General features: G+C 38.6%; 2 protein-coding genes across 13 annotated transcripts in view; both read right to left on the reverse strand.

Annotated features, from left to right (window-relative positions):
- Positions 1–241: 241 nt before the first annotated feature.
- Positions 242–12,586, reverse strand: zgc:91999 (uncharacterized protein LOC445104 homolog). 2 transcript variants are annotated; one of them, XM_048173848.1, is made up of 10 exons: positions 12,395–12,586; positions 8,611–8,675; positions 7,371–7,527; positions 6,753–6,988; positions 5,320–5,475; positions 5,063–5,238; positions 4,759–4,879; positions 4,514–4,587; positions 1,490–1,569; positions 242–734 (listed from the first exon to the last, which is right to left on the reverse strand). In XM_048173848.1, exons 2-10 carry the CDS (start codon positions 8,665–8,667, stop codon positions 622–624), a joined length of 1,170 nt encoding a protein of 389 aa, XP_048029805.1. In that variant the 5' UTR covers positions 8,668–8,675; positions 12,395–12,586; the 3' UTR covers positions 242–621. The 2 variants fall into 2 exon arrangements, with proteins under 2 accessions (XP_048029805.1, XP_048029804.1); XM_048173847.1 differs by having other exon boundaries at positions 8,611–8,679; positions 12,395–12,583.
- Positions 12,587–14,853: 2,267 nt separating this feature from the next.
- The window catches only part of LOC125257439 (SH3 and multiple ankyrin repeat domains protein 1), a 62,267-nt gene continuing 53,331 nt past the window's right edge, over positions 14,854–23,789 (reverse strand). For all 11 annotated transcript variants that reach the window (XM_048173775.1, XM_048173779.1, XM_048173780.1 and 8 more), the window contains 8 exons: positions 23,640–23,663; positions 23,466–23,525; positions 23,134–23,249; positions 20,971–21,094; positions 20,630–20,877; positions 17,801–20,517; positions 16,318–17,421; positions 14,854–15,297 (listed from right to left, as the gene is read on the reverse strand). In XM_048173775.1, the coding sequence (XP_048029732.1) occupies positions 15,216–15,297; positions 16,318–17,421; positions 17,801–20,517; positions 20,630–20,877; positions 20,971–21,094; positions 23,134–23,249; positions 23,466–23,525; positions 23,640–23,663 (4,475 nt within the window). In that variant the 3' untranslated portion in view covers positions 14,854–15,215. The remainder of the gene's footprint in view (positions 15,298–16,317; positions 17,422–17,800; positions 20,518–20,629; positions 20,878–20,970; positions 21,095–23,133; positions 23,250–23,465; positions 23,526–23,639; positions 23,664–23,789) is intronic.

The raw sequence follows: 23,789 nt of genomic DNA on the forward strand, positions 1-23,789 counted from the left end.
GATTTGGCTCTGATGATAATAGAGGCTTTTTCTCCAGTGCACCGTAATCTTTCTAACAAGCTCCTACTGGTTTTTGTACAACCCCTCATTAAGCAATATATAAATTACAAAGAGGCCGTTTCTTGACTCTGCATGAATCGTTTGCAGGTCTCTGGCACTCTTGGAGGTTTTCCAAAAGCAGAAATGTGTTAATTAAAATTAATGACATCCCATATTATTAAATAAAGAGGTAAAGGTTCCATTCATGAAAGAGAATTAATATTTTATTTTCATTTTGGTCTGTAACACTGGTTGTAGATGAACACACAACTTAATTCTTTGCCATTCATACGGTGGAAGTATTTGGACACTTAAAAATATTTGAATGTCACTGCATTAGATGAAATATCAAACTAAGTAGCAGTTCATTTACAGAAATGAAACACTTGTCAAGAAGGAAAAAAAAAAAAATCTCAAAGACTTTAAGACGGTTTTACATGACAAAACAATAGATATACTGTTGAAAAAGTTAGTTGTAATGAAATGATATTCAGACATTTATATACTTTTTGATGGCCACCGTATAAATGTGTTCCATAACTGTAAATAAGCATAGTTGTGCCTCAGCAATGATTCCGGATGTCATTTCACAGGCAACACGTAATTGGCCGGATAAAATCCTTCGACTCCGCCCTCCTTCACCCCCCAGCACCAGCCCTGATCGTCCTCTTCCTCAACCTTGAGGAACTCTTCACCTGTGAGGCAGAGGATTCACCGTTTAAAGGATCAGCTCACTCCAGAATGAAAATTTCCTGATAATTTACTCACCTCCATGTCATCCAAGAGGTTTATGTCTTCAGTCGAAAAAAGAAATGAAGGTTTTTGAGGTTTTTTTCTCCATATAGTGGACTTCACTGGGGTTCAACGGGTTGAAAATGTCAGTTTCAGTGCAGCTTCAAAGAGCTCTACACGATCCCAGACGAGGAATAAGAGTCTTATCTAACGAAAAAATCGATTATTTTCTAAAAACAATAACAATTATACACTTTTTAACCACTTTTGCACTGCTCTGCGATGTGCCACGCATTACGCAATCATGTTGGAAAGGTCACACGTCACGGATTCAGTGTTTACAAAGCGAATGTGCAAAGACTAAGTCAAACGCACTTTAAGAAAAAGGTAAAAGCTTTTGTGAGCATTTGTGGTGAAAAAGTATATACATTTTATTTTATTTTTTCCTAAAATGACAGATCGTTTCACTAGATAAGACTCTTATTCCTCGTCTGGGATCATGTAGAGCTCTTTGAAGCTGCACTGAAACTGACATTTGGACCTTCAACCCGTTGAACCCCAGTGAAGTCCACTATATGGAGAAAAATCCTGGAATTGTTTCCTTTAAAAACCTAATTTTTTTTGACTGAAGAAAGGAACTCATAAACATCTTGGATGACATCATGGGGGTGAGTCAATTATCAGGAAATTTTCATTCTGAAGTGAACTGAAGGATCACCTGCTCTGAAGGACAGTTCATCAGGTTCCTCTCCGGTGTAGCTGTACAGCGCTCGCACACGCACGCCTCCGATCATGACCCTGCGGGAGAAGATGGGAGAGAGATCTGAGCAGTTTCAATTTCACTTCAACTCCTGAGGTGTCCCAAACGGTTTGCAAGCTTAAGTGCTATTAGTGTATACTATTATATTATATGCAGTGTAATCCAAACAGATGGAAATGTTATATGCAATTCAAATGCATGAATCTTACTTGCTACTAAATGCCTCAAAACAACACTAAATGCCTCCTCGTTCTTCCCCAAAAACATCCATTCAGCCCACTAAACACAACTTACAGCCATTAACATTGAATATACCTTAAAGCACACCGAACACCATCATTAAAAAGGTGACTTTCACAAGTGTGAATCTGCCCAGGGCTGGCTGCCCTCCAAAACAATGTGTCCGCAGCATAAGAGAAGCTGTTTTAAGGGAGACAATTATGCCTAAAGGAGTTACAGTCCTCATGGTAGAAAAAAGGCACCAGACAACAGCTCACAAAAATAAGAGCTCAGCCAAAAGCACACTGGAAGAAGATGACAAAACCAACATTTGTGCTACAGATTGTCAGCATATCACAATGAACACACAGCGTCCCTACAGTGACACATTAGTGACAGCAGCATGTTTTATAGATGCGTTTCTGAGGAAGGGACTACAAAATCTTGGAGGAAAAGTCACATTGCAATCCACAAAGCACCTGATTGGCTGCCCCTATTTCGTTTTTTTTTTAATATTACATTTTATGCAGTGTATAATATAGCTGTTTGAGAATGTAAAATGCCTACAAATTTTCATAATGGTCTTCATTGTCTCCTTTGCCCCGCTCTCAAACGCTGTAGTTGTAGCTGGTTGTGCGAATCCACGTTGCATGCAGGGGTTTAGAGAGACTGAATGTTAAAACAAACTTTTTTTCAGACTCTTTGAGAAAAGAGCTGATGCTGCAATGTATATAATGAGAAAATTATAGTTTTTTGACCTTTTATGCAATTAAAACTATTGTAGGACGCTCCAAAACAAAATTAGTAACATTTAAAAATGGCATAATTGGGACAATTTAAAATATTATGTCCTGCAGCAGGATAATGTCCTGATACCTGATACACAATACAGAAAGTAAACTATAGAGGTTTGAAACCAAAACATGGTGTGACAACAAAGGTTAGAGCTATTTCTACCTGATTTAACCCATAAAAATGACTTTTGTTGGTATAAATGTATGCATTTAGGTCGATTCAGTGATGTTCAATAATATTTTTGACTTGAATAAAACCAGGTAATTTAAATGTAACCATTTTCAGGTTAGAAATTCTATGACATTCCGTTGATATTCCATTCTATATACATCATTAATTTTGAACATCATAAAAGAAAAAAGAATGGAATGTTCACAGACTGTTTACTGCATAATGCATGCACTACAAACTATTTTTAAAAGTATTTAAGTATGCATTGTGCAACAATGAGCATTTTTACAAGTAGTATGCTACACTGTTTTCACATGACCTCATGTTTAATTCAGTGATTGCCGTCTCAATATCATGCCAGAAACAAAAAAATGCATTTTTAATGCATTGTGTGTAAAAAGTAAAAACATGACTTCACTCTTTTGTAGGCTGATCAGATGAAATCAGCTCCAGTTCATTCATCAAGGTCAAGCTGAGCGCCCTGCATCACACACCACAGTAATGCACACAATATCCTGCGCATTTTGGCAAATGACACACTTCACCTTTGTGACTGCAGTTCACAATCAGTCCTCATCCAGCCTGAATCAGTCTACCCAGAAGGATTTGAAACACTGACAGAAGGAAACCCAAAGAGACTCGCCGCTCTAATTGCTGCGCTGCTCAATACTTACGCATTTCTTTTCGTAATCTGATTCATTTTCTAATTAACTTGATTTAATTAATATTACCTTTGACATTATAATAGAGCGTGTTGCGTGCAAAAACTCTCAGTTAAGGCAAGACCTTACAGATGAATAGGGTAAAAATGTAGATACCATACTTTCCCTAGTTGATTAATCACACTACATCAAAACAGCTGTTATTTATTACAAGTTTTTTTGAAATATTATGTTTAAATATTTAAATAAAGCATTATCTAATTAAATATGCACTAATTTGCATGTATTTCCAGAACACAAATGTGAACACTGGATAAAGCCAGGTTGCTTCATTTTGTTAAAGGTTTTTACAGAGAGCATTATGAATATCTCTTTTTATCACTCCATAAATCAGAAAACACTGTCAGCAGCCAGAAAAAGGTTTGGTGTATGTAAGTGATACTTCAGTGCAGCTTCAAAGAGCTCTACATGATCCCAGACGAGGAATAAAGAGTCTTATCTAGAGAAACAATCTGTCATTTTCTAAAAAAGTAAAAATTAATGTACTTTTTAACCACAAATGCTCGTCCTGCACTGCTCTGCAATGCGCCACGCATTACGTAATCATGTTGGAAAGGCCACGTGTGACATAGGTGCAAGTACCATGCAAGTGTCTACAAAGAGAGCGTGCAAAGACTAAATCAAACAGCCTTTACAAAAAAAGGCAAAACAACGATGTCGGACGGTTTTGAAGTTGGAGAAAAAAATGATGCATGACCTTTCCAACGTGATGACGTAATGCGTGGCACATAACAGTGCAAAATGAGCATTTGTGGTTACAAAATGTATAGATTTTTACTTTTTTAGAAAATGGCCGATGGTTTCTCTAGATAAGACTCTTATTCCTCGTCTGGGATCATGTAGAGCTCTTTGAAGCTGCACTGAAACTGACATTTGGACCTTCAACCCGTTGAACCCCAGTGAAGTCCACTATATGGAGAAAAATCCTGGAATGTTTTCCTCAAAAACCTTAAACATCTTGGATGGCATGGTGGTGAGTAAATTATCAGGAAAAGTGAACTGATCCTTAAAAATAAACACTTATAGACATTTTCTTGCCTGTGTGTGTGTGTGTGTGTGTGTGTAGTGAGCTTACCCTTTCTCCTCAGTTCCTCTGTGTGCTTTTGGTTTCTTTCCTGGTTTCTGCTTTTTAATCGGAGGATTCCATTCCTTCACCCAAAACACACAAAGCCAACAATAAGATTGTAGAATCATATGGGTCCTGTAGTCATTTTAAAATTCAGAGAGCTGTGAAACACTAAATTACGAGTGTTTTTGACATAAAAATAAACATATAATAGTTTCCCCTCACAATATCTGAATGCACATGATGACACACACCTCTAGTTTGGGCCAGTCAGTAGGCATGCCCGGCCCATGGTTGTTCTTCCACCAGCGGAGATCATCAGGCTCACTGATGGACATGAGCGAGTGATGTAGTTCACCGTACACTGCTTTTATACTGAAACACGCAATACACATATAAAAACTCTCAGGTTTTGAACATCACTGCAGTTAATAGGTTTTATATGCCCATACAAAAGACACGAACGGGAAGCAATGCAACCTGTTTTACAGAATACGGAAACCCTTCTTAACAGGTCTAACGTGATATTTTAATGAAATGCGTGTTGCCGTTTTAAACCTCTCGTTGTTGGTAATGTCGAGGTGTCTGTGAATGGACAGGAAGGTCTGTTTCAGGAAGCTGATCCTCTTCCTCTCCTCCTCCTGTGATTGGTCGAACACAGACTCCATTTCCTCCATGTATCGCGGTGCAAATCCAGTGACGTCCTCTAGAACCTTCTCATAACGATCACGTGCCTGCGAAAACAGCCGTAAATGATTCATACGTAATAGTTTTTAACTGCAGTATTTGTGTAGAAAGTTTCATTGCTCACTGACCTTGCTGCGTTCCTGTGTGGCTTTCTCTCTCGTCTGCTGAATCTTGGACAGTTTGCTCTCGCTCAGGTTGGTGTTGTGTTTGGCTTGATTCTCTTTTTCCTGAGCGATCTGCTCCCTCTGACACGACTTGTGATATGCCGCACGGGCCTTTTCCAGCTAACGGATACACAAAAACTTATTATTAGCATCATGTAGTGCTTTTCAAGTTATATTCAGCTCTAACTTATGCGATTAAACGCATTGGGAATATAACTATTTTTATCTTCTCTCTCTAACTGGGATGTTTCCAATGACAAGAAATATTTTTTTTTTCCTCACTAAAATCTGAATACTGTATGAAAGGAAATAAATGCAGGCAATATTAACATAAAAATTTGAACTAATAGATATTTCTACACTACATTAAGACAATTGTTTCTGAATGTGTTTAAATATGCTGTCTAATTAAATATGCACATACATTTCCAGAAATGAAATCTGAAAAATAAATTTTTCCCATTATTGACATATTAGAGTTGAAGGTTTTTACAGAGGGGATTTTGGATATCTATTTTTATCACCCTGTAAACTAAAAAATACTGTCAACAGACAGAAAAAAATATTTATAGAAATAAATTATTGTATAAAATTAGGCAAATTATATTTAATAAACCTTTCTATAAAAACCTTCAGAATATAGATATGAATAAAACTGTAAAATTTGGTGTATGTAATTGATACTGAAGTGGAGAAAAAACTCAGCCTTTAATGATATGTATTGTAATCTAAGCAAATAGATAGTAATAAATAGTAATAGTAACAAAAATAGTAATAAAAAGTGTAATAAATGTGTATTTTGGATGTTTTCCTTCCACTGGTCTGAAAGAAGACATATTATTGAAGCAAAATAGCCTGAAATCTCCAAATTGACCCTGGTTTTTATTTTATCTTGCTTTAATATACTGAAAATACTGAGTGGGATTTTGAACCAAAAAGTTTATTTGGTTAATGCCTATTTAAGTGTTAGTTCACCCAAAAATGACATTTCTGTCATTAATTACTCACTCTCATGTCGTTCCACACCTGTAAGACCTTCGTTCATCTTCAGAACACAAATTAAGATATTTTTGATGAAATACGAGGGGTTTGTTTTGTTTTTGCGCACAGAAAGTATTCTTGTCGCTTTATAACATTAATGTTGATCCATTGCAGTCATGTTTACTATTTTAACAAAGTCTTTACTACTTATCTGGATCTTGAATGTGGTAATTTCATTGCTTTCAATGGGGGATAAAAACCTCTTGGATTTCATCAAAAATATCTTAATTTGTGTTCTGTGTGGAACGACATGAGGGTGAGTAATTAATGGCAGAAATTTTATTTTTGGGTGAACTAACCCTTTAATTTGAAATAGTTGGCGATTATATCATCGTCAGTATACGTCGTACAATCACCTTCTTTAATCTTTTCACCCAGGGTTTCTGAGCACGTGAGAAAGCCGTCCCGAGGTCATGTGACTCCCTGAAGCCGCAGAACATTTTCCGCGGGAACGTCTCCTTCTGCCACGAACGAATGCGTTCTCCATCTTCTGAAACCAGAGACTGGGAGATTGACGTGTGAAGGGCAGACAGACGCTCGGTGGACGAGAAAAAGCACTGCCATGCCCGCAAGAGGGACCCGTACAGCGGCCCTGAGAGAGAGAGAGCGGCATACATCAGCTCATGTAACGGAAAAGTTTTTTAATTGGATTTAGTTAACTAGAATAACCCTGGTATGTACAAGAGCAACAAAATAAGGGTGTGTAGATAATCTTCAGATTAAAGCAGCAAATAATAAGGGCGTAAACTGCCTGACAAAGATACAAAGATATCAAATACTCATAAATTCAACTAAAAAGTTTGTGCCAAGATTCCATAAGGCTACAGCAGTTTCAGTGGGTGTGACGCTTCTGAAAATAGTGCAATGTGGAGCAAGATTTTAGACCAATGAGATTTCACTGTGACCGGAGCTACTCTGTGTTAAAAACCAATGACCTATTGATGATAAGTGACAGGTCAGACCGTAGCACTCACGAGTCTCTGTGATTGATTTCCACTTGCTGCTCCATTCAGTCAGCTGACGGGCGTACTGTCGCTCTACATGAGCCCGGTCCTTCATACATGCTATGATGTCTTTACAAGCTTGGTACGACTCTGGTGTCCTCTGCACTGTCCGCACATAATTTCCTGGCTAAGAGACAAGAACAGAAGGAAATAGGTGACGTATTTTTGTAGGCCAAAACCCAGAAACAAGCATTTTAGCACTTCCGGTTCCATCATCCTAAAGTCGATGGGTTGTTTTTTTTTTAAATGCTCGAAATAAGGTCTGTGGTGAACAAAAGCTCAAGATATTTTTGTTTATTCTGTGACACAAAATACGTCAGTAAAACCCCCTTGTGATAAAGCTTTTGCTTTTCTTGAAAAAGGTGGTTGCTAATAACAAGTGCTTAAATGGGACTATAGAGGCTGTCAGACATTAAAGGGATAGTTCACCCAAAAATGTAAAATCTGTCATCATTTACCCACCCTCAGGTTGTTCCAAACCTGTATAAATGTCTTTGTTCTGCTGTAGTAAATGGGGGGCAAGATCTGCTTGGTTAAAAACATTCTTCCAAATATCTTCCTTTGTTTACAGCAGAACAAAGACATTTATAGGCTACAGGTTTGGAACAACCTGAGGGTAAATGATGACAGAATTTACATTTTTTGGGTGAACTGTCCCTTTAACACTTTTGCATAATATCCAACAGGAAACTATATAAGCAATAGGCTTTTTTAGAAAAGGAAAAAATATGAATTAGGGAGAATATATTGAATTAATATTTAATAGTAAAAATGGGAAAAAAATCAGATATTTTTAAAAATGGTTCCAAAAGAGGGTTTTCAAAGTGATGCCATAGAAGAACCATTTTTGGTTCCCTAAAGAAACTTTCAGTAAACAGTTCTTACAAGAAAACTATTTTAATAATCTGAAGAACCTTTTTGTGCAATTAAAAGGTTCCATTGATGTTGAAGGTTCTTCATGGAAAGTTAGACGTTAATAAAAAACCTTTATTTTAAGAGTAAATGTGTATTTAGAGATATTAGAGTATTGCATTGTTGGCTTAGAAACACCAAAATGAAAGTCTCGTGGGAGTCTCCCATGAGAAGCGCTATCTTGTGAGGCACATCCTAGTGCGATCCAAATCAGTCACTTCTGAGGTTCCGTCCCAGCTATGATGCTACCTAGGTAGGGAGAAGACAGCACTAGGCAGTGGAACAGCATTTTTCTTACCATCCAGAAGCTGATTTTGTTGAGATCCTCAGGTGGGCCTGTTGGAGGGTCCGCCATGGTCACAGCTGGCTGCAAAAGACACAGTTAAACCAGTCTGATTCCAAGCATGAATCTGCATGCTTCATGCTATGGAGTTTAAATACAGTCCACCAGTAGAAGTCCTAAGTTGTCTTTGTCCAGTTTCCTGCTTGTTGCACCAGCCTCAAAGCGGCTGTTGCCCTACTTTTGCTGTTACCGCTGAACTATCAGAACCCGCCTTGACAAATCAGGTGGCATTTATTCAGGGGCATCTGGGTTTGTTTACCCATTTGTTTCCACAATCCTCCAACAGGCTTCATTGCAAACAGACGGCCGCTCGGCTGCAGCGTCTCAGAAGCGTTTGAACCTTCGGCACATTTGCATTCCCCGGGCCTGTTGTTTCATCGGATGTTTTCATCTTCACGTTTTGACATATTGCAGAATGAGTTACATGCAACAGTTTAAAAGTGTTTGTTCAGAACACTATGAGTAATAGTGATAGTGATGCTTGACTTGCAAAAGGCACTAACTAATACAGATGCACTTGAAAAAGAAAAAAACGTCACGTTTGCAAGGCCAGGTTGTTCCTTTTGCATTATGCAATATAACAACAGCCAACATTTTAGTCATGTTAATAAGAAAGGAGTCTAAACAGATATATATTATTATGAAAAATGAAGTTCACTTTTTAAAAAGAGCACTTTGAAATGAAGAAATTCCAATTTAGTACATTTAAAATGTACTAAATTGTAACTTTAATAACTTTAAAAGTAACACACTAAAATTATAATCAAGTACTTTATATGTGCTTTAGTTAGTCAACTTTAAAGAATGGCAAATGATCATTAAAACAATTTAAATGAACTTTAAAGTAAAAGTTAATCTGACATTATTACAAAATGCACTTTAAAGGTGTACTTAAGTGGATTAAGAAACGCTCATGAAAGTCTGCTCCCTTTAAATGGCTATTTAATTAATTAATATTATTATCTGCAAGTAAAGCTTTTTAAAAATATACTTTTTGCACTTCTTTTTCACAAGAGTAACAAAGACTAAAATTACATCCGCTGTGGTTTAGGGTCTAAAAACACACAGCAACAAGACACAAAATAGTAAATTACAAGAGCAAAAAGTCCTGCGGCATGCTTGATAAAAATACTTAATAGTCTGTAGAGCAGTGGCTCTCATCTGTGGTCTACAAATCATTGTGACTTGATTGGATAATTAAAATAAAAAAAGATCTGAATAGTCTGGCAAATTTATGGTCTGGTAAAAGTGAGGCCATTTCAAATGAAAAGAGTGTGAGATCCACTGCTATAGAACACTAAACTATTCACACATAATGAAGACTTATGGGTGAAACCTTACAATAAACTTTCATTTGTTAAAAATGAACTAAAAATGAACAATACTTCTACAGTAATCATCTTTCAACATTTAATAACACATTTTTTAATTAAAAGTTGTATCTGTTAACATTACTTGATGCACTGTGAACTACAAGAACAAACAATTAACGTTATTGATTTGTATTTATATTAAAAGATAAGTTCACTCCAGAATTACAATGTCCTGATAATTTTCTCACCCCCATGGCATCCAAGATATTTATGTCTTTCTTTCTTCAGTTGAAAATAAATTAAGGTTTTTGAGGAAAACATTCCAGGATTTTTTCTCTATATAGTGGACGTTGGAAAGGTCACGCGTGACGTAGACGGACGTACTGATCCAGTGTCTACAAAGAGAGCGTGCAAAGACTAAGGCAAACAACCTTTACAAAAAAAGATAAAACAACGATGTCGGATGATTTTGAAGTTGGTGGAGAAAATGAGATGGAGCTTTTCGCCCTACCGTGGTACTTCCACCTACATCACGCGTGACCTTTCCCACGTGAATGCAAGACGAGCATTTGTGGTTAATTTGTCAATTTGCATTTAAAAAAAAAAAAAAAAATGCCTGATCGTTTTGCTAGATAAGACTCTTATTCCTCGTCTGGGATCATGTAGAGCTCTTTGAAGCTGCACTGAAACTGACATTTGTACCTTCAACCCGTTGAACCCCAGTGAAGTCCACTATATGGAGAAAAATCCTGTAATGTTTTCCTCAAAAACCTTCATTTCTTTTTGACTGAAGAAAGAAAGACATAAACATCTTGGATGACATGGGGAAGAGTAAATTATCAGGAAATTTTCATTCTAAAGTGAACTAATCCTTTAACTAACATTAACAAAGATGAATAAACGCTGTAAAAAAAATTGCACTTCTCATTATTAGTAAATGTGAGGTAATGTTAACAAATGAGACCTTATTGTAAAGTGTCAAAAATGCATGTATTTGCACTGCTTAATAAAGTCCATCTGTTAAAAAATGTCCTGGGTGAGTTTCTGGCCGTCATCCAGATCATGCAACTGTCCATGTGAATCACTCTGGGGACTCGCTGTATGCGAGACTGCAACTGGATATAGTTGTGATGATAAACATCTCTGAAATGTGCGGTCAATTTAACATGATTAAAACTGACAGAAATCTTTAGACTGAAGATAAGGCTCACAAAATCGCACAAACTAGCCAAATTAAAGTATGGCAAAATAGTTAATAGACATAACTGCATCTGCATGTATTAATACATGTGTTTATGAGCATGGGTGTGTGTTTGTGTGTGTGTTGCTATTGGAATCTGGGATCAGAAATAGAATTCTCCCCCACCCTGGAATTCCATCCATCAGCCGAGTGAACTCCAAATAAACAAGAGCTGGTAGGTCATCTTACACACGCTTCATAACACACACACACACACACACTCTGTGCAAAATACATTGATAACAGAGTCACAAAAAGGGACAATATTGGCCCCCTGGAGGTGATTTTCTGTTTTAACACAATGCACATTATGTCAAATACATGAAATAATTTAATTAAAATGATCACTACAGAATCTACACCCTTAATTAGAACCTAGAATAAAATATTGTCAAATATTTCCATTATTAAATAACAGCAACATAATAAAATGCCACCAAATTGAGGAATTTCCCTAAAGCCATGTCTAATTTCTGACCGTGATGGTCAAATGCAAACTTTATAAACTGCTGTCATTTATACTCATGCAGAACAGTTTAAACTTCAATCTGGAGTCTTTTTTTTTTTCATGTTAATGTACATACATGAACAGGGAGATCACAATCATATCTCTAATACGAAATAATTGCATGGGAAAAAACACTTGTATACATAAGTACACATATATAAGAAAAGCATCATATCAAAATTAAATCACATCTTCAAATAAACTCATAAAGCCCAAAAATCTAGCATTTTTGTTATTGCACACAAAAATCAATTGTTAATAAAGTACGAAAACATAATGGAAGCATTTCAACAGGCTATTTCAGTACTGCTCTATTGACCAAGCTATGTGTGTGAGCAAAATATACACACTATCAAAAGCTATTTTTTCACTAATTGCAACACTATACAATAAATCAGTGTTTAACACTGTTTTTACACTATATGGGTAGTTGATGTGACATGCACCTAAAAAGATTTATTATGCATGCAGATTTTATGATCTGAGAGAATGAACTACGTGTACTTAAAAAAAGAGGTGCACAAAGATTTTATCAGTTGCAGCACCTAAAATAAAAGCTTACAGGTCAATTTTAGCTTAAAATCTCAATGCTGAAAAAACAAAAAACATGCACGTGTTATTTGTCAACTACCCATAAATTTAAGTCAAACTGAATAGAAAAAAAAGAGCAAATCTGACCTCTCACTCCAAGGCTTTTTACTTCCAGTCGTTGGCTTGTTCTGCCCTCCTTCAGTATCCTTCACTTCTCTGCCATGTCTGTCTGTCTGTCTGATGTTCACTCCAGTGTCTGAGCAGTCAGTCAGCTGTCGCCGAGGTGCATATGTACATGCAAGTGTATGTTCTCCTCTCTCTCTCTCTCTCTCTCTCTCTCTCTCTCTCTCTTTCACACACACAGACTGACACACACATTCTCTCTCATCTCAGTGTAAATGAGTTGTCAGGTGTGAAATTTAAGTGTGTTGTAGAATGTGAGAGTTATTCCAGCTCTCTGCCAACCACAGCTCAGGGCGAAAAACCGCCAACATGTGAAGCAATTAGTATGTATCAGTGTTTACAAAGGAAGTTCATAAGTTCAAAAGCAAAAAAACACAGCCTAAACAATATCCATTTCACATAATGCAATTTCTATATCAAAGCATTTAAAGTTGCTTAAAGTGCTTAAGCATAGTAACACTGGTCGAGTGAATGTTGATGATTGTTTAATATCAGAGTTCATCACCTCGGCAACAGGAACGGGAGAAGCCGCAGTGGTCATGTGATCTCTACTGTATCATACATTATATGGCCTGTGGGAAGTTAAATAAACCAACTCAGCAGGTTGGGAAAACATTTAACACATTCTTGTGTAAAAACAACCCATTCCTGGATTAAAACAACCAAAGTTGGGTTGAAAATGGACAAACCCAGCGATTGGGTTGTTTTAACCCAGTGGCTGGGTTTAATGTGCTGGGTAGTTTTATTTAACCCAATTATTATTTAAAAATTACTATATGGCTGGCTTAAAATGAACCTAAAATATGTTGGAAATTAAAAATCAGACACATAATTACTAGAGGTGACAATAAAAACAACAATATAAACAATTTAATAAATGTTCATTGTTTAAATATTATTCATTACACTTATTAATAAATGTTCATTTATTAAACATATTAATAAATGTTAATTTCCAACATATTTTGGGTTCATTTTAAGCAAGCAGTACAGTCATTTATAAACAGTAGTTGATTTAAATAAAACTACCCAGCAGGTTGGGCAAACATTTAACAACCCAATCACTGGGTTTGTCCATTTTCAACCAAACTTGGGTTCTTTTTAACCCAGCATATTTTAGAGTGTAATATAAAAAAATGACATTTTTATTTACTCACCCTTATGGTTGTATCTTCCATGGAACAAGCATACCATTAATAAAAAACACAGCGGAAATAGGTTGTCACCACTTACTCAACCTCAAGTTGTTCCAAACCTGTATGAGTTTCTTTCTTCTGTTGATCGCAAAAGAAGATATTTTAAAGAACGTTGGTAATCAAAAAATTGACGGTAGCCATTGATTTCCATAGTAGGAAAAAAAAATTAACTGTGTGGTTACCAACATTCTTTAAAATATCTTCTTTTGTGTTCAGAAAGGCTTACAATGAAGAGAGAAATTCATATGGGTTGAGGGTGAGTATCGTTTTAAGGTGCAAAAAAAAAAAAAAGGCTAAAAAGTGGAATCACATATGTTTTGCGTACAATTATTTGTCAAGAAGAGATGAGAATAAATTCAACGAGAATAATTTATTCAAACCTCTTAAGCAGAGCTTATGTATCATCATATTCATCAATTATTGTACAGAACAATAGAAATATCTCATATTTATATTTATATATATGTATATATATATATATATATATATATATATATATATATATATATATATACTTTAATTCTGCATACATTTCCATACACACACGCACACATACATATATATATATTTCCTTTGTTCCTATTTCCTTAAATATATTTTCAAATGAAATGGAGTTATGCTTTACTCCTATAAAACAACCACAACCGCTATCACAAAACACAAACATACACACACAGTCCATGTTAGTGTGCATGTGTGTGTGTTTGTGAAGGTTAAGAAGAGCGCACTTAAGCAATATAAACGATGGGTTCTTTCATTGTGTTCTGATCTTTGGAAGACTGATTCTGCTTATGGTATTAAAACGCTAACATACTTAATCCTTATATGGTTATTATTGGCATTATGATGACTTTTTTTAGAGCTTTTACTGCTTAAAGTCAACACGAAACAGTTTGCAACCCATTTTTCTTTCATAATCCAACATATTTTCCAATTTAAAAAAAGGACTCAATGATAATAATGTAAGGCAAAGCTTGATTTTATCTATCGCAAACTGATTGGATGGCGAAAAGTGACTCTACATAACTGATGGTTAAAAATAAGAGAGTTTGATGATCAGCCAAAAAGGAAAATGACATTTGATACAGTAGGCATTTTTGTTTTCTTTGGAATAATGTGCACTGGAAATGTGTATTAAAAAAGTAAATGGGGTCCATTCTGATTTCATGTTGACCTTAATCATCATATTATCAGATGAATCAAAGCCTGTACGTCATGATGCTAAAATATATGCACAGTAGCCTCTTTTTTATCAATATAATAATATCATATTACTAAAATCCATTAAACCTTTTGATATCGTCATCCCAAAAAACAATGAAAGAAGTACATTCTCTGTGTGTCTCTGATTGGCTGAAGAAGTTTGCCCATCTGGCTTCAGCTGGGATGACAAACATTTGCTCAGAACGACGGAGATGATGACTTTAGCTTTCACTCTGCGAGAGTGTTCGAGTATTTCATAGCACTTCTCCTTTGCAATCATCCCCATCTCTGTCCTTCAGCGGAAGTCTTTCCCTTTCATCCCAAGTGCTTTTTGTCTAACCACATTCTTTCTTTCTATCCTCTAACTAGTTCTTTCTAATTCTCCTCTAGCTTTGAGTCGCCTCATCTCTCATGCGTTCGTTCTGCCCTTCAGAAGAAACAGTGGAGACAGAGAAAGCAGAGGAGAGCCTAGAAAACATGGAAGGGGGAAAGGAAAAGAAAGGAGGCAGAGCATGAGGTAAGAAACGAAAGTGCTTGATCATCTACAGACTAAGATGAAGAATTTGGCATTCAAAAAGCAATTAAAGTTACGTAAGTGTGCCGTATGTAATTATAGGGCATGTGTCAGTTGTGCAATTTCAAATAAATGCCATCTTTAACAAAAGGAATGAGATAATTCTATTGATTGGATGTTTTTTTTTTTTTTTTTTTTTGTGGACTTAAATGGAATATGAAAAATCATAACTCAATGCATTTATAATACACACTCCCAGTCAAAGGTTTAGAGACACTTGACTGAATTTATGTTTATAATGACCTTTTGATCAAAGCCTTCTGTCTGTTTAAATAAAAAAAAAATGACAAAAAATAAATAGAAACTACACGTTTAGTTTTAGTGCATGAAAACATACACTTGAAAATTCCTTCAATAGTGTTTAAAAAGCATCCAAGGATTCACCTTATTAAATTTGTCTGGGATTTAACATTATTTAGTCACTATATTATAGTAGAAATATTTCCATTTGTATTATTTCATAGTTTTCATACTTTCCTATAACTCTAAAATTAGGAAAAGGTACATAATGAAGAATGAGTAGATGTGCAAAACTTTGACTGGTAGTGCAAAATAAAACATGTATACATGAAGGTCACAGTCTTAAGAAATGGGTTTTGTGATCAAATTAAGTCTTCCTTACTTAACTAAACTTCTTTTACTAAACTTCATCTTAAGCATACAAAAACATTGAGGGCAGACTATTTATTTATTTTCGAGTAAAGCTGCAGGCAGAATTATCCATGCAGAGCTAAGTTTTATGAAATGGTGGACCATTTTTAGAAAAACAAATGTAAAAGGCTTTTTTTCCAGTTTCGAAAAAACTAATCATTTTTCCCCTCACTACTTCTGTCTAATGTTCTTTTGCTTGTTCATCAGATCCTCATCTAAAACTACCCTTCATTTCCCCTCCTTTTCTCATCTTCCTATCTCACCTGTCCGTAAGTCTCTTAAGCGCACGCTCAATGTTCATGCGATGTCCGACCCGACTCACACCCAGATCCAGGAAGTCCTCTTTTGTCAGAGATGGCAGGTGGGATCCATCAATCTCGTTGTCGAGAAAACGTTCCCGGTGCTCTGCCAGATTCAGGTAAGTCAGCCAATCAGCAACATCATATTTGCTCCAGTAGGGGAGGGGCTTAGACACAAATGGCTGATTGGGTGGAGGCGGTGTTAAGGGTGGGTAGCCCATACAAGATGGGGAGGAGCCTCCAGACAGGAAGTTGGTAGGGGAGAGAGAGCTAGAGACCAGCGCAGGGTTAGGAGGAGCAACAGAAGATGGGAGCGGGAAGAGAGGAGAAGTTTGGGGGAAAAACTGGTCTGAATATTGATGAGCGACTCCCAATGGGGGTGTTAAAGGGGGTTGTATTTCATACAGAGAGCTGTAAAGAGGTGCAGATGGAAAGAGAGGGAGCGAGGACGGGCGTGGAGGTCCAGGTTGTGGGTGGTCCGAGCAGGAGATGAGAGGACTGGGTGCTCGGCGACGTTGAGCGTACGAATGAGATTCGGAACGCCGCAGCTCTGGCCCGGAGAACTGAAACTCGGAAACTTTCCCACGATACTTAGAGCGGTGTTTCGGAGACAAGGGATAGGGGGAATAGGATGGAGAGAGCGGTGGATGAGAGACAGAGGAAGGTGAAAGAGGGGCATGAGAGAGAGATATTGGAGAAATGGGAGGATGAGGTAATGATGGAGGAGAGAGGGGTGCATGAGCAAGGGAAAGAGGAGAGAGGGGAGCATGGGGCAGCGATGGAGGGGACAAAATACCGTGAGGAAAAGAAATAGGAGAATTAGATGGTGTCCAGTCTTTGAGAGGGGCTGGAGCTGGGGTTGGGGTTAGAGGTAATGGGGTAGGGGTTAAGGCTGGGGTTAAAGCTGTTACAGGAAGAGGAGACGTAGGTACGGGGTTAGGGTTCAGAGCCACAGTGGGGCAGTTAGATGTTAAAGAGTTAGGGGGCAGGTTTGGAGAGAAGGATCGTTGGAGAGACTGCACAGAAGCTGGGAGGAGAGGGGCACAGCCAGAAGGATCACCTGGAAACCTGAAAAAGAGAAAATAAAAGTGTGCAGACAGCAGTAATACCAATTTAGTTCAGACAAAGTTAGCAATAAAATGCATGCCAGTGAAAAAATGCACCACAACAATGCTAAGGTGTTGTGGGTGGTTGCCAAAGATTGCAATATGTACTGCGAGGTTTTAACTTGTTGGGTTACTATGATTTATCATTCATGTCTATAGCACAAACAGGGTAAGTTCTAGGATTTGTTCAAATTGTTGTATTATTTGTCTATAATTCGGATTTCATTATCAATGCAGAAATTCAGGTAATTTCAAATGCTTCACAAACTTTTCTTGCAAATGTACTGAATTATTAGTAAGAATGTGTGTCTTTGCGTGATTGTTTTCACAGGATGTCTCACCTATGATTTGGTGGTTGTTCCTGACCCTGCCAGCCACCAAGCTGTTGTAGTTTACTGCTGAGTTCATTTATGATGCTGGCCTTAACGTTGGAGAGAGGAGAGTTCAGACGACGGTCCATAAATGCTGGAATCTTCACTGCAGCATCACCTCCTCTTCCCAATTCTTGCTCTTGCTCTTCCTCTTCCCTTGACCTGTACATGTTGGGAGCAGTGCTAGCCTGCCGCTGTAACGGTGGTCCGGTTCGCCCATTCTGTGTGTGTACATGGTATTTTGACATATTTTGAGTGTGTGTTTTTGCTAGTGGCTGGTTTGGAGGTTTGGATTTATTTATGTGCGGTTTGTGTGGTTTTTGAGCAAATTTATCAGTTTGAGAAAGAGACGAATCCAGGGAGACTCTTCGGTCTCCTTTGAAACCATCCCCTACTATGCCACTCTCCATGCTTTCTCTCCGTCTTCCTTCGCTCTCCTTCTCTCGGCCTCCTTCTCGGTCCCTTCTTTCTGTGAAGTTTTCCAAGTGGTGATCACTGCTGCTGTGACTATCCAGTTCCTCAATCCCAGAATCAACCACAGCCTCCGACCAATCACGCCCCTTAAGTGCCTGAGGAAGTCGATCACCTGCGATAACTGATGTACTTTCCAAAGGCATTGTTGTGGTGACAGTCATTACAGCTGCAGTTGCAGCCATGGTGGAATACGGCAGAGAAACATTAGTGTGGCCTTGGTGCGGGTAGAAAAGTGGAAGAGGTCGATACAATGACATAGGGTCAGATGAGGAGCCTGGGGCGGAAGGGGAACTCGAAGGAGGAAAAATCTGAGGAGAAGGAAGAGATGGGGAGAGAGCTGACTGAGTCAGATTGGCCACCTCACTGTCATAGGATGTAAGACTAGAAGTGGCAGAATCTCCTGCTTGTGGCGAGGGTAAAGGTTGGGGTTGGCCGGTGTTTGGGTGCTGGGAATAGCCAGAGGTTTGAGACTGGGGAGGGTTTGCCGGAGGTATTTTTGGACACAGTTGTGGAGGGGGGATTAGAGGACATGGTGGGAAAAGATATGGATGTACCACAGCAGAAGGATGGACGGGTGTCTGCTGTGAGTCAGCATGCATGTTGTCTGGTAGGGACATGGCATCTTGCGGGGGATTGGAAAGCGTTTGCAGAGACTGTTGGTCTTTGAGTGGCTGAGATCCTGACAGCTCCTTCTGTTGTTGTTGCTGTTGATTATATTCTGTTGTTCCATGGGTGTCTATTTCTATTCCGTTTGCAAACTGTATAGGGGGAGGTAGGGGCTCTGCAAACACAAACTCATCATCCACATCCACAGATGGAGCAGGAGGCGGAAGGACCATCACATCTCCACCCTCTCCAACCCCTAGGTTTCCCCCTCTCTTCACTTCCTTCTCTCCCTCCTTTTCCATCCCACTCTCTCCCATCTTCTGTCCTCCCCTGTCATCCTGGGAATTACTGGTGGGACTTTTGCCAGCTGTGCCGAGTTCACTCTCCTTATCTATGTAGGACAGCCTGCGGGGAGGAGGCTTGGGCGGTATCCTCTTGTGGCCTTCTCTCTCTCTTTCCCGCAGGTAAGTGTGGTACTGATTGGCTCTGTTGTCTCTGTCCTGAAGTTGAGACTGGTACTGACTAGCTTGATTATCTGTAAACCGCACCTTTGGTGTCCCTCTTTCCTCTCTATCTATGAGGTTCTGTTCATTCCATTCCAAGCTCCCCGTCCCACCACCCGTCAATCGCAGCATCCGAGGAGACTGGGGGCGACTCTGTGGGACTGGCCCACCTGTTGTTGGAGAGGCACCACTAAGGTAGAGTGAGGTGTGTGATTGGTAGATGTAGAACGGAGGAACAGGCTTTTGGTTTGTAGGGGAGACCGCAGGAGGAAAAGCTCCAGTGCTGGACAGCTGGCGTCCGAAGTGCCGTTCCTCTCTACGTGTACGGTGGTCATCTTTCAGCGCTCGCTCACGTGCTGCCAGCGCGAGCCCAAGAGGGCTTGTTGGGTCTAGAACTTTCCCCGTCAATGGGTGGATGAAGGTAGTGGCTTGATGAGGTGTAGCTGATGCGTACTGCGGCAACCCAAACGCAGGCGGCATGCTTAAGGCATCACCAGAGATCAATCCCTCATCGATAGATTTGGAAGGGCGCAGACGAGCAGAGGTGCTGCCCTCCAGTGGAGTTTGAGCAGACTCATGCTCATCTAACAGGTCCTCCTCAGAGGAGTAGTAGAATGAGGCGCTTCTCCGGCGGGAATCACGGAAGCGTTCACGTTCCCTCTGTGCTGTGCTCTTGCCCAGTGTTTCCATTTTTGACGGGATATTAGGTGGCGGAGGTGGAGTGGGCGTAGGAGCCATGACTGGGTTTTGAGGCTTTCCCTCTTCCTGCTCTTCATTAATCTCAGGAGAAGGTTCTGTATCCTCACTGCTTGCACGGCTACTGTGCCCAGAGCTGCTGGTAGATGGTGCTTTAACAATAATCGTTGGGATTGAAATGGAACTTTTCTCCAATTTTTCTCTGCCTGATGTCTCTTCCACCTTGCGCTGCTTCACCAACAGCCCCTTCCCCCCTTGCCGACCTGCAATCTTGGCCACGGCTGGCGCTTGGTTCCGCTGTGCGGTGGACTGTTTGCCGCCCACATCAGAGGGAGGAGTGGCGTTGCTATAGCCACGCCTCAGTCCACCCATTCTTGTTCCTCCCATCTTGCTGGTATCAGTTTCAGCCTGTAAAACAATATTTCTAAGATTTAATACTTCAAGGAAAAGACAAGAAAGAACAAAGCATATGACCAATGCCACTTCTTGGGACCTTTGTGCAATGATATCAAGCTCTTACCCGGCGGTTGGGTGGGACCCTGTGTTGTGTCTGGCTGTGAGGCAAGTGGTGTGATGGAGGCAGAGGAGGGACAGCAAAAAAATGTGTTGGTGCTGCTCTCCTGTCTGTGTGGCCACCGGCAGACAGGGGCGGCTCAGGCGCTGAGGTGTCGGGCGGAGGGGGAATGTCCTCTGGTCCAGGCACAGAAAGACTCCGGGACAGCTTCATAGTAGGAGGATGGAGATGTACCCTCTCCTCCTCTGTAACACCTTTGGACAGAAGACATGCAGAACACAGTTAAATAAATTGCACTAAGAATTACAGTGCAATTGGACAACAGGACCTGCTGCATTTAAACTTACCCATGGATTTCTGACGCATCATCATAGCACGCTGAGTTGAATGGCCTGATGAAAACTGGGCTTGGTTATAACCATACCCAGACCCTGATGACATCATGCCAACACCTGATTGTTCAAAAGTTTGCTGTAAAGGGAAGAGACTGATGGGATTGAATATTTAGCACATTTCCTTGCTGTCTCAGAGAAATACAGATTACAGCACTATATCCACACATTAACTGCTTGTAAATGTACTTTTTCTCAGCACCTGCAGCACAGAAGTTGTTGCACTCTTACACTTATTACCAGGTGAAATGCCTTACCAGAGGTGGGTAGTAACGAAGTACATTTACTTCGTTACATGTACTTGAGTAGTTTTTTGGAAAATTTGTACTTGTGGGTACTTTTACTTTAACTTGAGTACATTTGTAATGAAAAATCTCTACTTTTACTTCGCTACAATGGGCAACGTTCCTCTCGTTACTTTATTTTAATTCAATACTGTAAATGTTAAGAAATGCGTAGTTTATTCCATGCGCGCTGTCTCTTTTTTCATGAACGATGCCCCATTCACAAATGAATCACTCTTTTGAGTCGATTCTGTTCAAAGACTTGATCAAACAAGTTGGTAAAGCTGTCTAAATTGATTCGCGAATCAGTTTGAATGATTTGTTCAGTTCCTGCACGCGCTGAATCGTTTGAAGCGGTTTCTCACTCGGAGCGGATGAAGTGGCAGTGGACCTACAGTCAATTAAAAGCAAATATGCAAATGCATCCAATTGTTTGCCAGCGATGAAGACCTTTATTAGTTGAGCTGCGTATGCTGTCTGTGAACAATTCCACCTAGGCCTATCGATTTCATTTGATTTTACTTCATGATACAGCCAATAGCCGACATTTCACAACCAAACAGATTATTACGTCACTATAACAAAAGTATATTTCTTTACCGTTTTTATGGGCATATATCTTAATTTATACATTAATTTATACATATACTATTGCGCAATGGCGGCGCCAGCGACCTGTTCGTCTTGAAAATGAACGCTTTGCGTTGACACAGTTAAGCAGTTACACGCGCCTGCTGAAATATACATTTGATTACATTTTGGAGAACAGACCGAAGAAGATCCGTCAATGTGTATTTGATCATTGTTTGTGTCAAGTTCAGATATGTGCGCGAGCACATGTAAAGAGTTTTCTCTCTTCTTTAAAATGTAACGTTAGCTGTATACGTTATTAATATAGTAACGATACATTCGGGTTACAGATGCTAGAAATAATGCTTGTCTCTTCTATGTTTGTTTGTTGCAAAGATATCTAATTATGATAATAAATTAAATATCTATTTAAATAATAAACATTAAATAATAACATGCTATTGTGTGTGTGTGTGTGTATATATATATATATATATATATATATAATAAAAGTAACTAGTAACGAGCTACTTGAGTAAGATTTTTATTGGATACTTTTTTACTCTTACTCAAGTAACTATTAGGATTATTACTTTCACTTTTACTTTGAGTAAATATTTCTATAAGTACTTGTACTTTTACTTGAGTACAGTTTTTGGATACTCTACCCACCTCTGTGCCTTACTAACACAGCTGTGCAACACCTAAGATCAGGCTAGCAAACGTAAATGCTAATTTGTAGGAATATACTACAAAGAACCCCTTTCTTCAACCAAAACTACCAAGTTTCAAAGCTGTGTTTATAACTCTTTTGAAGCTTTTCTTGTTGCTGCTTTTTCCAACTAGTAGCGGCGTTTTTTGATGTCATATGCTACTGTGCACACAACTCCACGGCAGTGAGCTGATGCAATAATTAAATATGCTTTCTCAAACTTCTCTCTCATGTGTAATGTTAGAAAAACCTATTCATTCTAGTGAATTGTTTTGCTCAGATGGCTCACAGATTTGTGTCTCTGCACAGCATTTTAGCTCTTCTTTTTCATGCCGAAAAAGGCTGCTGTTCATTACAATGTTTTCAAAGTTTTGTTAAAGTTTATGTTGGTGATAACTGACAAAATATATCTTCAGTAGCTTCACCTTTAAGTAGCTTGACTGTAGTTTAAATTATGAGCTTGTAACTTGACAAACTAGCTTCAAAAGTAGCTTTCTCAACACTGTCAAATCACTGTTAATCAGTACAGAGATAATGAAACAGAGATGTTACCTCATTAGCGTTAAAGCCCTTGTTTCGTTCCTTCTTGCCCCCATGACCTCTGTGACCCTGAGAGTCTGATGTGCTAATTGTCTGCTGAGCAGCAGCTAGAATCTCGTCCAGCTTATCTGGAGAACGAAAGGTTTAAAAGAATTTCATCATTCATGCTATAAATCATGAAAACATATTCATTTCCTTTTGGTCTTTTTGTTTATTCAGACTGTCAGACTGGAGGTGAAGCCATGTACATATCATAATATACATTAAAATGTGATATATAAAAATAAATGTACAGCAGGAGATGAATATAAAAAGATGTCATAACGAAAAGGAAGGTTTCTTACTAAGGGCCATTTGATAGACACTCTTCTTCTTTTCTGGAGCTTGAGAGCTCTCTGTGTGGTCTGAGCATAGAGAAAAATCACATACAAAAAATGTTTGTACACACAAATACACAGACGTGTTCCTAGTAAACATAAATGCATAAATGCACAAAAACAAAAGAAAAATCAAATCACCTGGTTTCTTCCATGGCGAGGCAGCTGTAACAGAAAGTGAATGTTACACATGCAATAACTTTTCACAAGTGCACATTTTACTGGACACTATGGTGACAATGTAATATTTTCATATTAAGTTATTTTTGTATCATTATTTTAAATGATTCC

The sequence above is a fragment of the Megalobrama amblycephala genome, linkage group LG22 (assembly GCF_018812025.1).
Source record: "Megalobrama amblycephala isolate DHTTF-2021 linkage group LG22, ASM1881202v1, whole genome shotgun sequence".
Lineage (NCBI taxonomy): Eukaryota > Metazoa > Chordata > Actinopteri > Cypriniformes > Xenocyprididae > Megalobrama > Megalobrama amblycephala.